At 41.8% G+C, this 14,225-nt stretch overlaps 1 protein-coding gene across 1 annotated transcript; it reads right to left on the bottom strand.

The window, feature by feature from the left end:
- Positions 1 to 749: 749 nt before the first annotated feature.
- spg21 (SPG21 abhydrolase domain containing, maspardin) lies at positions 750 to 13,667 on the bottom strand. The gene is made up of 9 exons (XM_056413141.1): positions 13,192 to 13,667; positions 12,893 to 12,955; positions 7,008 to 7,169; positions 6,012 to 6,092; positions 3,605 to 3,750; positions 3,414 to 3,522; positions 2,604 to 2,711; positions 2,371 to 2,511; positions 750 to 1,703 (listed from the first exon to the last, which is right to left on the bottom strand). Exons 2-9 carry the CDS (start codon positions 12,953 to 12,955, stop codon positions 1,578 to 1,580), a joined length of 936 nt encoding a protein of 311 aa, XP_056269116.1. The 5' UTR covers positions 13,192 to 13,667; the 3' UTR covers positions 750 to 1,577.
- Between the last annotated feature and the right edge of the window lie 558 nt (positions 13,668 to 14,225).

Raw genomic sequence — 14,225 nt, forward strand, 5'->3', positions numbered from 1 at the left:
AGCCACGGAGGAAGAAATACATTTTCGAAAAAATAAAAATAAAAAGATCGCCCGACCTGGTTTCGATCCCTTTCACGCAAAAGGAGTCTGCACTCAAAGACATGCAGTCTGTGCGCTGCGCCACCAGATATTAGCATTATTCCAAGTAATTTATATATTGATCCATTAAGTCACATTTCTTATGTTTTCATGGGAACAGTTTGGTTTGGGATCTGAAACAACTGGTTGCCTTGAGCGGATATTTACACTTTGAAACATGTTTATAGTGATGCTTCTTCGCAACACTTGCCACAATACCGACGCATTTTCGTGTGTGACTGTTTACCTGTGGAAATATACATTAGTTTTTAATTTTGAGCCATTATTTGATCAATATTCTGTGCGGCCCTCACACCCCCCGTGATTTTCTTATTCGGCCCACTTGCTACTGAAGTTGAATAGCCCTGTTGTAGAGGTTGACCAGGTCTGTGGGGGAGGGGCTAAAAGAGGCCTGGAGGGTTTTTCAGTGAGACGGGCCGACGAGGATGAGGGTCAGATGGAATATTACGTAGGGTCTGTTTGGGTTTCTGGGATGTCAATCTACATCAGATGATAACTCTTTCACATTAAGTGTTGCTCAGCTCGATGGGTGGCAGTTTGTTACTGTAGAAAATTAAGGGGGCCAATGTTTGCAGCACATTCTGCTACACCTGGTTGTAAGACAGATTACAACATTCACCTGATAGAAATAGACAATGAAGAGGAAACCGTTTATAGTGAATGTACATTATCTTTTATAAAAAGGCACAGCACATGTATTCATCTGTACAGAAGCAGAGAATGAAATCAAAGTAAATTCTAGCTACAGGAGTATTTGGAGAGAGCCACATAAACGTAATTAATACGTGGAGAAACATCCTGTAGTCTTCTGAAGTTGGAAACTACAAACCACCTTGGACCGATGTTTGCGTTCAGCTTGAGAAAACCCGGCTTTGGCAGTTCAACAGATGGCCCGACTCATGACTCCTCATTGAGCCGAGTGCAGAGCACACCGACGCACCCGTGGACATAACAACTGAACAATAATCGACTGGATTCCAAAACAAATAAAGAAAAAACAAAGCAATTTAAAATCATTACTTTTAGATGTGCATCTCTCCATAACCAATGTTCACCTTTCTATTACCAGAAAACTAGTTCACTGATGGCTGTGTTAACCCCGATATACACACAAATATATATATTTATTTATATGTATATAAATATACACACATCAATATATATACATATATATATAAATGTATATATACACATGTGTATATATATATATACATATATATATAGATAGAAACTGTCAGGCAGTTTTAGAGTGCAACAATTATCAAATTTATTTCACACAAGGCAAGGTTTTGTATGCTTTTGAAGCAAAGCGGCCGAGTGCCATTCATCTCCAGGCCGTTATCAAAATATTGCTTCATCTGTCAAATACAAATATTCTCAGTCGACTCGCCGGTCAACTGTTGAGCTCCATAGAAAATCTGGAGGCTGTCTTGTGAAATGATGAATGAAGAGTGAGAAACGGCGTGCGGGTAAAAGTCTCATTGGTTGTCGTCAGAATGCTGGTTCCCGCTCAGGTGACTCTCCTGCACCTCCAGCTCCTCAGCACTCACCATGGCGGGACTGATGGCAGCGAATCTGGTCCCGTGGAACTGACGCAAGTGAATCTGTGTGTGAACAAAAAAACCAAACAAGTAGCATCATAAAAAAAGACAAAGTCAATAAACACAACACGTCACATGACCAGATTGTTCAGCAGAACGGTTCCTGTCATTTCAGTTGACAGCAACATCCTGGGAGTTCAATGTGGATCTCTGAGGTGTGTCCATCATCAGTAATATATAAAAGTCCAACAGCAAGAAACGAGCTGGCCAACCATCTGAAACGGCATCGCTTCACACGACGTCTGTGATGAGGAGGGGAGCTGGAGGTGCTGACCAACCGGTGGTTCTACTAAAGACCAGCCTGGCCCATCAGCACAGTAAAGTGAGGTCATTTCTCAACTTACCACACGGTTCTAGCAGTTATATTCTTCGTTTTTACGCACTTATGCTGCGTTCACACCAAAACGCTTTACTCGCGAGAGTTTACTCGCTTGACCTCGTGGTGGTTTATTCGTGTCATTCACTTCAGTCGTACCTTAGAGGGGGCGTGGCTTATCTCTGTGGTATCATTTCCACCAAACACTTTTTTTCCCATTATACTTGTTGTGGACATCCCATAAACGTCGGAAAGCATCAACACGCTGATTGGCTTTCACTCCTCCTCCTCATCCTCCTCCTCATCCTCCTCATCCTCATCCTCATCGTTTCAGAGTGGAGGACCAGAGCCTACCTGGATGTAGAGGTTGACTTCAGCACTCCGGCACAGGTACGGGAAGTTCCCTCCTGTTTTCAGGTGAGCTCGCCTGGCGTTGGGATACAGTTTATACATCTCCTCCTTGGCCTCCAGCGACAGCGCGCTCTGGTCAAACACCTCCACACCACAGAGGAAACACGTCCGTCAGGTTATTGTCGCACAAATAGATATGAACAATGGTGGAGAGAGAGCGACGCGTTCACACTGACATCTATAATGGTCACGGCGACGTCTTTGATTTTGTGCGGCTCCACGTAGGAGTTCTGACAGTTGAGCGTCAGCCGCGATGCTAAGTCACTTTGGTTCAGGCTCTCCAACTACAGGACACACAACACATGGAGGGCAAAGGTCAACGGTCAAATAACAAGACATCGCACATCTGTACGTCACGCAACAAAGAGCGATGCAGACGGATATCCATCTCTTGCTTCTCAGTGGTCCGAAATATTATTTCTTCACTTGGACTGAAGATGTGAGGAGAGAAGATGTTTCGAAAGAAATGACACGTCCTTGTTAGTTTCTGAAGCTATTTTACCTCATGTTACCTCATGTTTACACACACACACACACACACACACCTGCCCTGTTAAAACACTGACACACACGTCCACCTACCCTTTCAAGACACACACACACGTCCACCTACCCTTTCAACACACACACACACGCCCACCTACCCTTTCAACACACACACGCCCACCTACCCTGTTAAAACACACACACACCCACCTACCCTGTTAAAACACACACACGTCCACCTATCCTCAACACACCTACCCTGTTAGTTAAACACACACCCACCTACCCTGTTACACACCACCACACCCACCCAACTACCCTTTACACACACCCACCTACCCTGTTAAAACACACACACACACACACACGTCCACCTATCCTCAACACAGACACACACACGTCCACATACTCAGTCAACACAAACACACACACGTCCACCTACCTTGTCAACACACACACACGTCCACCTACCTTGTCAACACACACACACGTTTACCTACCCTGTCAACCATGAAGTCGATTGCGTCGGCCATTTTAAGATCCACGGGCCCTTTAGCAAAGTTCCCCAGGACGATCTTCTTCAACATGAAAGCCGGCATCAGCCAGAAGCTGGAGGAGGAACACGGAGAGGAAACATTAACAATGCGCGTGACCACGGGGAGGAACGTGTGTCCCGGGATCATTGAAGCACCCGTTTGCCGTCCACGTCTGATTGAAGATGGTGGTGTCGCTGAAGGAATTGCACAGCATCAGCGAGTGGACTCTGGGAGACTTGTGTGTGCACTCTGCGAACTTCTGAGCCAGGAATCCACCCAGCGACGCGCCGAACAGATGCACCTGAGGTCGTGGCAAAGAATCAGCGTTTGATCAGGTGCTCACATTTAGAACACAACTGTTCCTTCAATCTCGACCCATGTGGGTAAATGTGGGCGATTCATTTCAAAATGTTTTTGCTGAAACCGTTTCTGCCGCACAGATGTGTTTTAAATAGGCTGCACTAAAGCGGTGGTTGACTCAGACTGGCTGAGAACAGTTCATGTGTCTTACTTGGGATCCAATGACTGGTATTTTGACAGATATTGCAACCGTGTTATGATCTGCAATTATATAGCGAATGATCATTTGGACTGGATTATTTTTGTTCTGGTTGAAAAAAATTACTCACAACAGTAAGCACAATATATACATCCTAGTATTTGGCCACATTTCAAATAAAGTTCCCCCAGTGATTTGAGGTCCTTTGACAGGGATGGCGTTTGTAGACAGATTGTAAAGCCCGTCGAGAAAAAAAAATCGTAATTTGTGATATTGGGCTTTATAAAATAAACTGAATTAAAATTAAATAGAGTCGTATTTACTAAACCCCATATCATAAGTCTCCTTCCCTGAGACTGGAACCGTTATCATATTGTATTACTTGTGACATTTTGAACCTTGGTTTAAATTCCCTTAATTGACAGGGAACCAACAATTGTGCAATACGATGGTGGTCCGCTCATAGAACCGCGATCAGGTGATCATATAATAAAGTGCAACAGGCTGGATAAAATACTGCACCCTCAGCTGTGAAGCGAAAGGAAAAACACAGACGGCGTTTCTCAATCAGCGTTCTTGTGCGTACTTTCCTCTACTTGTGTCCTTGTGACTAGGGTTGGGTGCCGGAAACCGGTGCCAATGTGGCACCGGTTCCAATACAACCGGTATTACCCGGACCGAAACGCAACGCACATTTCGGTGCTTCTTTCCGGTGCCTGAGCCGATTGAAATTGAAAAAAACTGTTGTTGCGAACTTCTCTGGTGACTCCACCCTGTCAGCAGGTTGCGATAGCCTATCATATTTAACTCTGACAGCGGAGGCGTGGCCGTGTGTGACTAGTGAGCCCTGTGGAGCACACCAGCGTCAGACTGGGCGCGACGGGGAGGCCGTCACCGGTCCCCCTGAACACGTGGAGACCGATTATGACGAGCAGCCTTAACTCAGATTAGTACCGTATCGTTGATTACAAGTCTTGCATTCATAAAAGTAGCCCAAGAAATAATAAATTATCCATTATAATCATGTTTAAGCTAGCTCGTAGCTAGCGCTAACTACGAGCTACGAGCGTGAAAGTCTGCAAGCAGACGTGTTGATGTACAGCGATCCCGGCTGTATACCCGGTGTTACCGGGAATATAATGACGGAGGAATAAGACCGTGGGGCGTCACTTTGTTTCAGTGTAACTCTCGCTGTCAGAAGCAAAACTTTATTTGTCACGTGTCATCTTCAGTACCTCTGATTGGTTGTTCTCTTTGCCCATCAAAACAGTGACAGGATTAACCCTATAAAGTCTGCACATGAGCTACAGCCATAATACATATCACATCATATAATGGAGAACATATATTGTGTATGTTAACAGTCTGATATCCGTTGTTTGTCGGTGCTCCATGATAACGGCTTCTACAGGGAATATGGCCAAAGAGGTTTTTAATGTCCTCATTGTGCGTAAAAAAAAAAAAGTATCGGTTCAGGCACCGTTTAGGCACCGGTATCGTTTTAAAAGTACCGGTTTAGCACCGGTATCGGAAAAAACCCAAACGATACCCATCCCTACTCGTGACTCGTGAAACATCAGTCTCAGCCCGAGTACATGTTCCAATTCAAAGTTCGCTTCTCGAAAAGCACGGTCAAAATGCCCGAATGTGACTTGATCCTCCCACTCTCCGGAGGATGCATCAGAGAAGACTTGTGAGGACTCTGGCCAGCATATATCCCAGAATGCATTTCACCAGCAACCGGAAACAATAGCGGAGGAGAAAATAAACTACTGACAGATGACTTTTTATAAATACTACTGTTGTTGAGTCACGGAATGTAATTTTAGGATGTTTTGTTTATTTGACTGTAAAAAATAATTTACAGTGAATAATTAGAGTAAACCCAGGAGCAAGAACAGCTGATGTGGTGACGTCAAGTCAGCTGCTGTTCCAATCGCAGAAAGACCGTCGTCCCGTCCTCCGGAGTCTGGACTCCCAAGACCAGACTCCCAAGTCCAGACTCCAAAAGAACACAAGTCTGTACTCGTGTACTTTCAATTGAGAAAGGCCGAGAGACTCACTTTATCCAGCTGCAGGTGGTCCAGAAGCTTCCTGAAGCCGTCACAGAACTCCATGAGATCCCAGTACACCGGATACTGCAGCTGGGAACCACACAAACTCAACATTTACATAATTGCAGACTCATCCTAATACTACCGTATTTTCCGCACTATAGGGCGCACTGGATTATAAGGCGCACTGTCAATGAATGGTCTATTTTCCATCTTTTTTCATGTATATAGCGCACCGGACTATAAGGCGCATTAAGCGAAACAAAACAGTCAGCCAGTCAAATTTTATGAAACGTGTTCACAATAACTCTCAACATTGTTCAGTTATAACACGTAAAATACAACACAATACACTCACAACCATAGCGAGAACTTCAGTGAAGGGTGTCATGGTTCTGGTCCGTGTTTCCTCCTGGGGGGTATCAGAGGTGAGGGGAAGCGTGTCCATGTTGGTGACGTGCTCTGACGGATCTTCTTTTCAGTGATCTGGTTTTGTAGTATTACTCCGACGCTCCTAACTGCGGTAGCCGTGATGCTGCAAGCGGCGGCTTTGGAGTTTACCGAAGTCGTACTAAAACATGTTGACAGCGCGCCGTGAACCACACAAAATCGCTTCGAGGTCAGTAAGCACAAACAGAATTAATCCATATACAAGGCGCTCCGGATTATAAGGCGAAATGTTGTTTTTTGAGAAAATTAAAGGCTTTTAAGTGCGCCTTTTAGTGCGGAAAATACGGTAAGTGTCGCTATGGTAATTATTAGACGATTAATCAAATCGGTCTATTGACAGAAACTTAATCTGTTTACATGTCAGTTCAGAGTTTTTCCCGGTTTTCTATCACAGTAAACAGAACAAGACTTTTGAAATAAACCCAAGATAGACATGTTTCACTGTTTCACACATAGAACCAAAACATATAATAATAAGATAAAGGGAGAAAACAATCAGCAGATGAATCAATAATGAAATATGAAGCTGGAGTGCGTTTCCAGTGCCGAGCTCACCGAGATGACCCTGTAGCCCCATCCTGTCAGAGCCAGCACCTGCTGGAAGAACACCTCCGCCGTCCCACTGACCGGTGGGAAGAAGATGATGGGACACCTGATGCTCTTTGGGCCGGCGTCATACAGCGACCACACCTTACTGTCATCATCGTCGACAATAATCTGGTGGACGCGGAAGACACGAGGTAAGCAAAACACAGCCAGCAAACCAGCCACGAGCCTTACGTTACAAAAGGAGTTCAAACAGGCCACAAGAATATAATAATATGTAGAAACTAGAACGGGCACTCGGTAGAGCGCATACCTTCGCATATCACAAGATTGGGCATTGAATTATGAACATGTTGGCATTAGTTGCATGCCAATTGGAAAAAAATTGACCATGCTATGGTAAAAAGAAGATTTTGACCTTTTCATGACCTTGACCTTTGACCCGATTGATCCCAAAGTCTAATCAAATGGTCCCCGGATAATAACCACTCATCCCACCAAATTTCATGCGATTCGGTTTACAACTTTCTTTGTTACGCGAATAACACGCATACAAATAAATAAATAATAAATACACAGCGATCAAAACATAACCTTCCGCATTTTCAATGCGAAGGTAACAAGAATGGGCACTCGGTAGAGCGCATACCTTCGCATATCACAAGATTGGGCATTGAATTATGAACATTTTGGCATTATTTGCATGCCAATTGGATATAAATTGACCGCGCTATGGTAAAAAGAAGATGTTGACCTTTTCATGACCTTGACCATGACCTTTGACGCGATCGATCCCAAAATCTAATCAAATGGTCCCCGGATAATAACCAATCATCCCACCAAATTTCATGCGATTCGGTTTAATACTTTTTTACTTATGCGAATAACACGCATACAAATAAATAAATACACGCCGATCAAAACATTACCTTCCGCATTTTCAATGCGAAGATAACTATGGAAGCATTTGACTTGAAGACCACAATATGAAGAACCATAGACTGAATGCTATGTTGTTTATTCTATGATCGAGACTTGGGATGTCACAATGTGAATATAGTTTGGATATTGAGGTCATAGAGAGGAAATATCACAGTTTTACGGTTTTCAATATGATCAAACGGGATATTTCCTAGGGGCCTTAAATATGTAGCATCATTAATTAACTACATTGCTTTATGTAGTGGCCATTTGTCCTTCGAAATCAAACAAAACTATAAATCAAATTGCCACTGATGCACCGTGGGTTTTCGGAGTTTGACGCAGGCAAAAGAAACGTAACGTCCATTTCGGTATGTTGATTTTGATAATTGATTTTCCAAACAAACAAAAAGAACAAACAAAAACGCAGACACTCTTCGCTGATGCTGTGGTAAAAAACCATTGGCCACCCTGGTGCATGCTGGTCCTGTGCCTACCCACCTCTACATATAACCACAGGTGCCCAGTGTTAGCCAATCAGTGAACCTAAAAGTAAATATTAAACTAAACTTCAACTATCATAAGAAAAAAAAAAAACCTAAATAATCAATAAATAATCAATATTACTTTACAATAAAACCTAAATACAAATGTCAAATTAAATAGCTCCAACACTTACTTTATTAGTAATCATCCATAGTGGTTATTTGCATAAAAACAGTAATAGTCTATACTGAATGGACCTTGAACGCACCATAATGTAGCTACATGGGACCTCTGCTGTGTCCCTGATAACAGCTGTTAGCTGCCAACTAAATATCAATAACAATCTGCAGTAAAATGATGGTTCCTGACATTTTTTTGTTTCTCTTCATATTTTCTATGCATGACACACGGATCCACTTGGTGTTTCAGAAGCCTTCACAGGGCTCCAGACTAACTTTTTTAACTAGGAGCACAGTCGCTCCTAACTTAAAATGTTAGGGGCGCAAGCAGAAAATTTAGGGGCGCCTTTTCCTGGGTCAAAATGGGTCTTGGGTGGTCCCAAAAATTTTTTAAGCTGCGCGCGCACTTCTCTTCATGCAGTGTGCGTGATCAGCAGCTGGCAGCTCTGCCGTTGATCTGGCACACAGGTGAGCACACCTCCTTGAAACATACTATTGAGAACATATTCACATGAACCTGATGAACACAGTTGTTTTTGTTTTTCAACGCAGACTTTTTTGCCTTAGGCGCCGGGATTTTATGGCAGCGAAAGGCAATTAGGAAATTTTCTCTGCAGGAAAAACCCTGACACACTATAAATCGACTTGCAAAGTTTTCCCATCATTTTACTGTATTACTGATAAATAATTTGACAATATACAATCTTATGCCTGTTTGCCTTCATGAACTGCAAAACATTCACAACAGAGAACTCTTCAGAAGTTACTGTATTGAGTTTAAACATATTTGAAGAAAACATACCTTGAGCATGTGCATGTTGCAGGCCAATCAAAACATTTGTTGGTTTCTAGAGATGCACCGATCAGGTTTTGGTGCCGATCACCGATCACTGAAATCAGTATCTGCCGATCACCGATAATACACATCATCACTGAAATCAGTATCTGCCGATCCGATAATACCAATCACCGATCACGGTGTTGATTGAAGCATTCTATTTATTGTGTAGCATTATTGCCTAGGACTATGAAGGAACATATATAAAGCAACTCAAACATTAAAGAAATTACCGATTTCTTTAAACATTTAGAACTTTTACTTTGAAAAATTTCCTAATTGATACATTAAAATTGTTTGATTGCTATTGTAGATTTCAGATATGTATGGAACACATCTGCATCATTCATTTCCTGGAACTCTTGGGGAAATCTATATACAGGACTTTTCTTAACATACAAAAGACTGACTAATTTTTATAAACTCTTCCTTGGTACAGTAAACAGTTTTAATGTTAGCATAATTTAAGCTAAATCTCAGAAACTATCTATAAAGATACATCAGTTCATTGTTTACTTTTATATGTTAGTGTATGATTTGTCGACATCTTATTTTGATAAACGGATGTTGTTTCACGTGGTTCTTTCCGCTAACTTTGCAAAACCGGATGTTGTCACTTAAATCCTTCCGCTAACGTTATCAAAACCCTCGCGCGCTCCAGATCGAATGCGTTTACCGTGAACATCAGTCTATAAGGGCTCAGACATGAGATTCAACTCGGGGGACGGGGACGCCGCTCGGTGGTGAGGATCCCCTCGTGGACCTCTCACTCTGCGGCCCTCGCCCTCGTTGCGTCTCCGTTGCGGTGCGCCTCTTTTCACACATTAGCCCCCCGCTCTCACACACAGGCCAGCCTTCTTCTTCTTCGGTTTCGTCTCCCTTTCTTCTTCTGGAGTTAATGTCGGTTAGCAAACCAGTCATTCAGGCATTACCGCTAACTATAGTGGGCTGAAGTGTAGAACAAGTTTGTAAACAACAAAAATATTTAATAACAAAAAAAAGAAATCTGCTAATTTACTGGTCGCAAATGCGCGAGTTGATGAAAAATTTACTCGCACTGTGTCTAATTTTAGGCGCAAAATGCGACCATTTGGTCGCAGTCTGGAGCCCTGCTTCAGCCAATAAAAACAGAGGGCGACTCATGGTACTGACTCAACAGTCACGCTGACATATTAAAAGGACAGTTCATCATTTTTAAAGTCTGTCCTGGGCGTCCAGTAGTTTCTTCTTGCAATAATCATTTCAGAAGAGATGTGGTGATGAAGTGTTTCAATGGAGGCTCCACTGACTGAAAATATAGTCTCAAGTTTATCTGAAGGCAGTCTGAAATCTTTCAAAGTTACAATCTGATTAAATGATAAGGCTTCCTTCATTTTTTTATTTTATTGTGACACTCTGGTGTGAAAGAATTTTGTGGGAAGCCTTCTACTCTGTAGTATGTTCATTAATAGATGTAACATAGACATAGAAATATAAGATGAGAACAGAACTGTTTACACTGATCATTTAACTAGAATAAAAGAAGCTTGTGACCAATAGACCAAGTGGGCTGGTGGCCACCAGCTCGCTTTCTTTCATAAATAAAGCTTTATTTACTTACAAAACAGGAGGGAAGTAGTCACCAGCTACAGTAGTTGATCCATTTAGCAGTCAGCTGATCTATTGTGTTTAAATCTGGTATATTCCAGAGCAGCTCTCTATGAGAGGATTTTCAAGGCCAGGTTGAATTCTTGAGATTGAGATCCTGGTATTTCCAAAGAACTCTCACTAAAACCTGCTCCCTGTTCCCAGCATGTGTCCTAACATATGAAGACTATCATTCATACTGAAAAAAAGATGCCTTCTCCAAAACTCACTCAACTTTTAGAGATGTAGTTCAACTTACTCTTAGTGCGTTTACATGATGGTATAATTCGAATCTTGCTTTAGTCGGACTATGCTATCATATCCGATACGATAGGTGGCGCTGTTTTCATTACAACTCGTGGTGATACAGCCATTTCCGCTTGACCTCTTCACCACTACCAACAACAACCAACAACAATAACAACATCAACATTTCGAGAAAGATGGCGAACAGAGAGCAAGGCGAAGCTACATCCCTCTACTATTTTTGCATGATGTTAATAGGAGTACAGCGAATGCAAATGGCGCTATTGGCGTTGTTTGTTTGTTTTCTGCCGGCCAGGCTCCCGGCAGTGACAACTTATCGTCTCTTTCGACTTCCGGGTCACGACATGGGAGGAGGGCGGCGGGATCTCAAGCATGCGTAAAAACGCAAAGTCCAGTTCCTAATCCAATTCACCGTTACATGCCGCGATAGTCGAATTATCAACCGGATCGGATCGAGTTATCCAGGGGTGTTAATCGGATCGTAGTGGGACCGCACATAGTCGAACAAAGGTGTTTACATGAAACGGATAATTCGATTTCAGTCCGACTAAGCCAGTTATTCGAATGCATGTAAACACGGTCACTGTGATGATCAACCTGGATCTGCTTTTCAACAGTGAAGGTATCTGGCCTGAGAATACGCCTCAGACATCGTGGCTGAGGGTTTCACCACAGTGTGGTTTGTTCTTTCAGAAGAAATTGTTGCTGAATGTTTTCTAACGGGATTATAATTTAACGGCACTAACACTTTGTTGCTATTTAAAGTGTTAATCAATTACAAAGTCGTAGCGCTGCGATAACTGTCCTGATAGATGATTGTTGTATTATGACATTACCGTCTTACTAAGCGTTTAATTAATGTAGCTTTGCTTTTCAATTTGCATAATTGGAAAACATATTAAAAACAGAATAACCTAAATGTATTATTCATGTTTTACTCATAATGATCAGAACAAATTCCTTTCCAGCATCTCAAGACAAATACAATAAAATCATAGAGGTGAAACGTGTCACTGCTGTATTAATGTCCAGGCTCTGTGTGTCAACTGGTCTTAAACTTCTTTCCCGATTGGACCTTTTAAATTAACTGCTCTGCGCTGATGGGGCAGGGTTGAAGCTCTTACTGTAATACTTGGTGTCAACCCAAACATCCTACTATCAGGCTGATATGATATAATAAAAACAGATTAGCACTTCAGTGGCACTTTAATGGCACCTACTTATGGTATTTTTGTAGTTTGGCTTTCTTGAAGTGTTACTTTCTTGATTCTTTGTACTCAAGGTTGAATGTACTTATTGTAAGACGCTTTGAATAAAAGCGTCAGCAAAATGACATGTAATGTAATGTAATATGATACTGTGATTATGCACCAAACACACATGTGATAACCAACAAAGAGAACACTGACATAAACACATGAATAATAACAATGATCTGGTCTCCATATGCAACTTATTACTCTTTTTCTACTGTGTTTTGTCTCCTTCTCGGGCTTGCTGACACGTAATGCTGCCCTGGGTCCAGTCGTGGGCCCAGGTTGTGGAGCACAATCACACTACAGTGAAGAGGTACTTACTCTTTTCAGGGGCACGGTGCTTCTGAACCAGTTGTAGTCAGGAGACACTTTAATCTCCTCCATCTGAGGACACATTCAGAGACCAAACATTCAGAACACACAGCAGCGCAAACAGCTAACGTGCAATCAACTACACAATTCAACTGTGACGTTATAGTACAACAAATGGACATATTAGCTGTGCAGCTAACAGTTACTGTGAGCATTTGTTAAACAACAAATCAACACGATTGTATGGCTGACTAATGACCCGATGTAATGTCTTTGACTGTGTCACTAGGATTTCTGGGTCCCGTTACCGTGTTCGCTGTGGATGTTAGTCACCGTGTCCGAGTAATGTTATCCATATCTGGGTAGCATTTTCTCCGGTTGCGTGCCCGCGGTCATATGACTTCAGCTGCATACACTTCCGCAAAGCTTCTGCCACCGCCCACCGCCTCCCGTTAACACGCGGGACGCTGGGTGGACCTCGACGTCAATATGTGCACATTTGTATTTGACGACATGAAATGCCGTGTCATCGGTGTTAACGATTTTTTAAAGGGGAAAGCTTGCATATATTTGGAAGCTATTTTGTTTAGCTGCGAAGTGAAGGCTATGAGTTACCTTCTCTAGGAAGTAGTGGTCCATGTATGCGTCTGGGGCTTTTATTGTGAAAGTCAGAACGGAAAGAGAGAAAGATGCAAAATGTCCTTCTGTGTTTTGTAGTTTGAGAGGAATACAGCGGCGGTCTTGGTGCAGACTACGGAGTCCCGTGTGATTATTGTATTCTTATTCTAAAGTATATTTGCAACATAAGTCTCGGCTACACAATCATAGCAAGAGAGAAAGAAAAAAGCAGGGTTGTCATATTTTGTTTGACTGTAAAAAATAATTTACAGTGAATAATTGGAGTAAACTCATGAGCAAGAACAGCTGATATACACACATATATATACACACATATATATGTATGTAACATTTATATAAATATATATATATTTAATATATATAATCTAAATATTTATGAACAATATATATGTTTTTTATTTTTTACACAATATATATACAATTATATGCATATAATTATTTTATTTTGAATTGTCTGTATATAAATAAATACATAATTAAATAAATAGATATTTATTCATTTATATACACACAAACCCTGAAAAAAGCAGGGTTGTCATATTTTGTTTGACTGAAAAAAATAATTTACAGTGAATAATTGGAGTAAACTCATGAGCAAGAACAGCTGATGTGGTGACGTCATCAACGCACTTGAACACTTTTTACATTTCTTTAAAAATTTAAAGAAATTAAAGCAAGTGTGCAGTTCACTTCCTCAAGGCCG

The sequence above is a fragment of the Pseudoliparis swirei genome, chromosome 4 (genome assembly GCF_029220125.1).
Source record: "Pseudoliparis swirei isolate HS2019 ecotype Mariana Trench chromosome 4, NWPU_hadal_v1, whole genome shotgun sequence".
Lineage (NCBI taxonomy): Eukaryota > Metazoa > Chordata > Actinopteri > Perciformes > Liparidae > Pseudoliparis > Pseudoliparis swirei.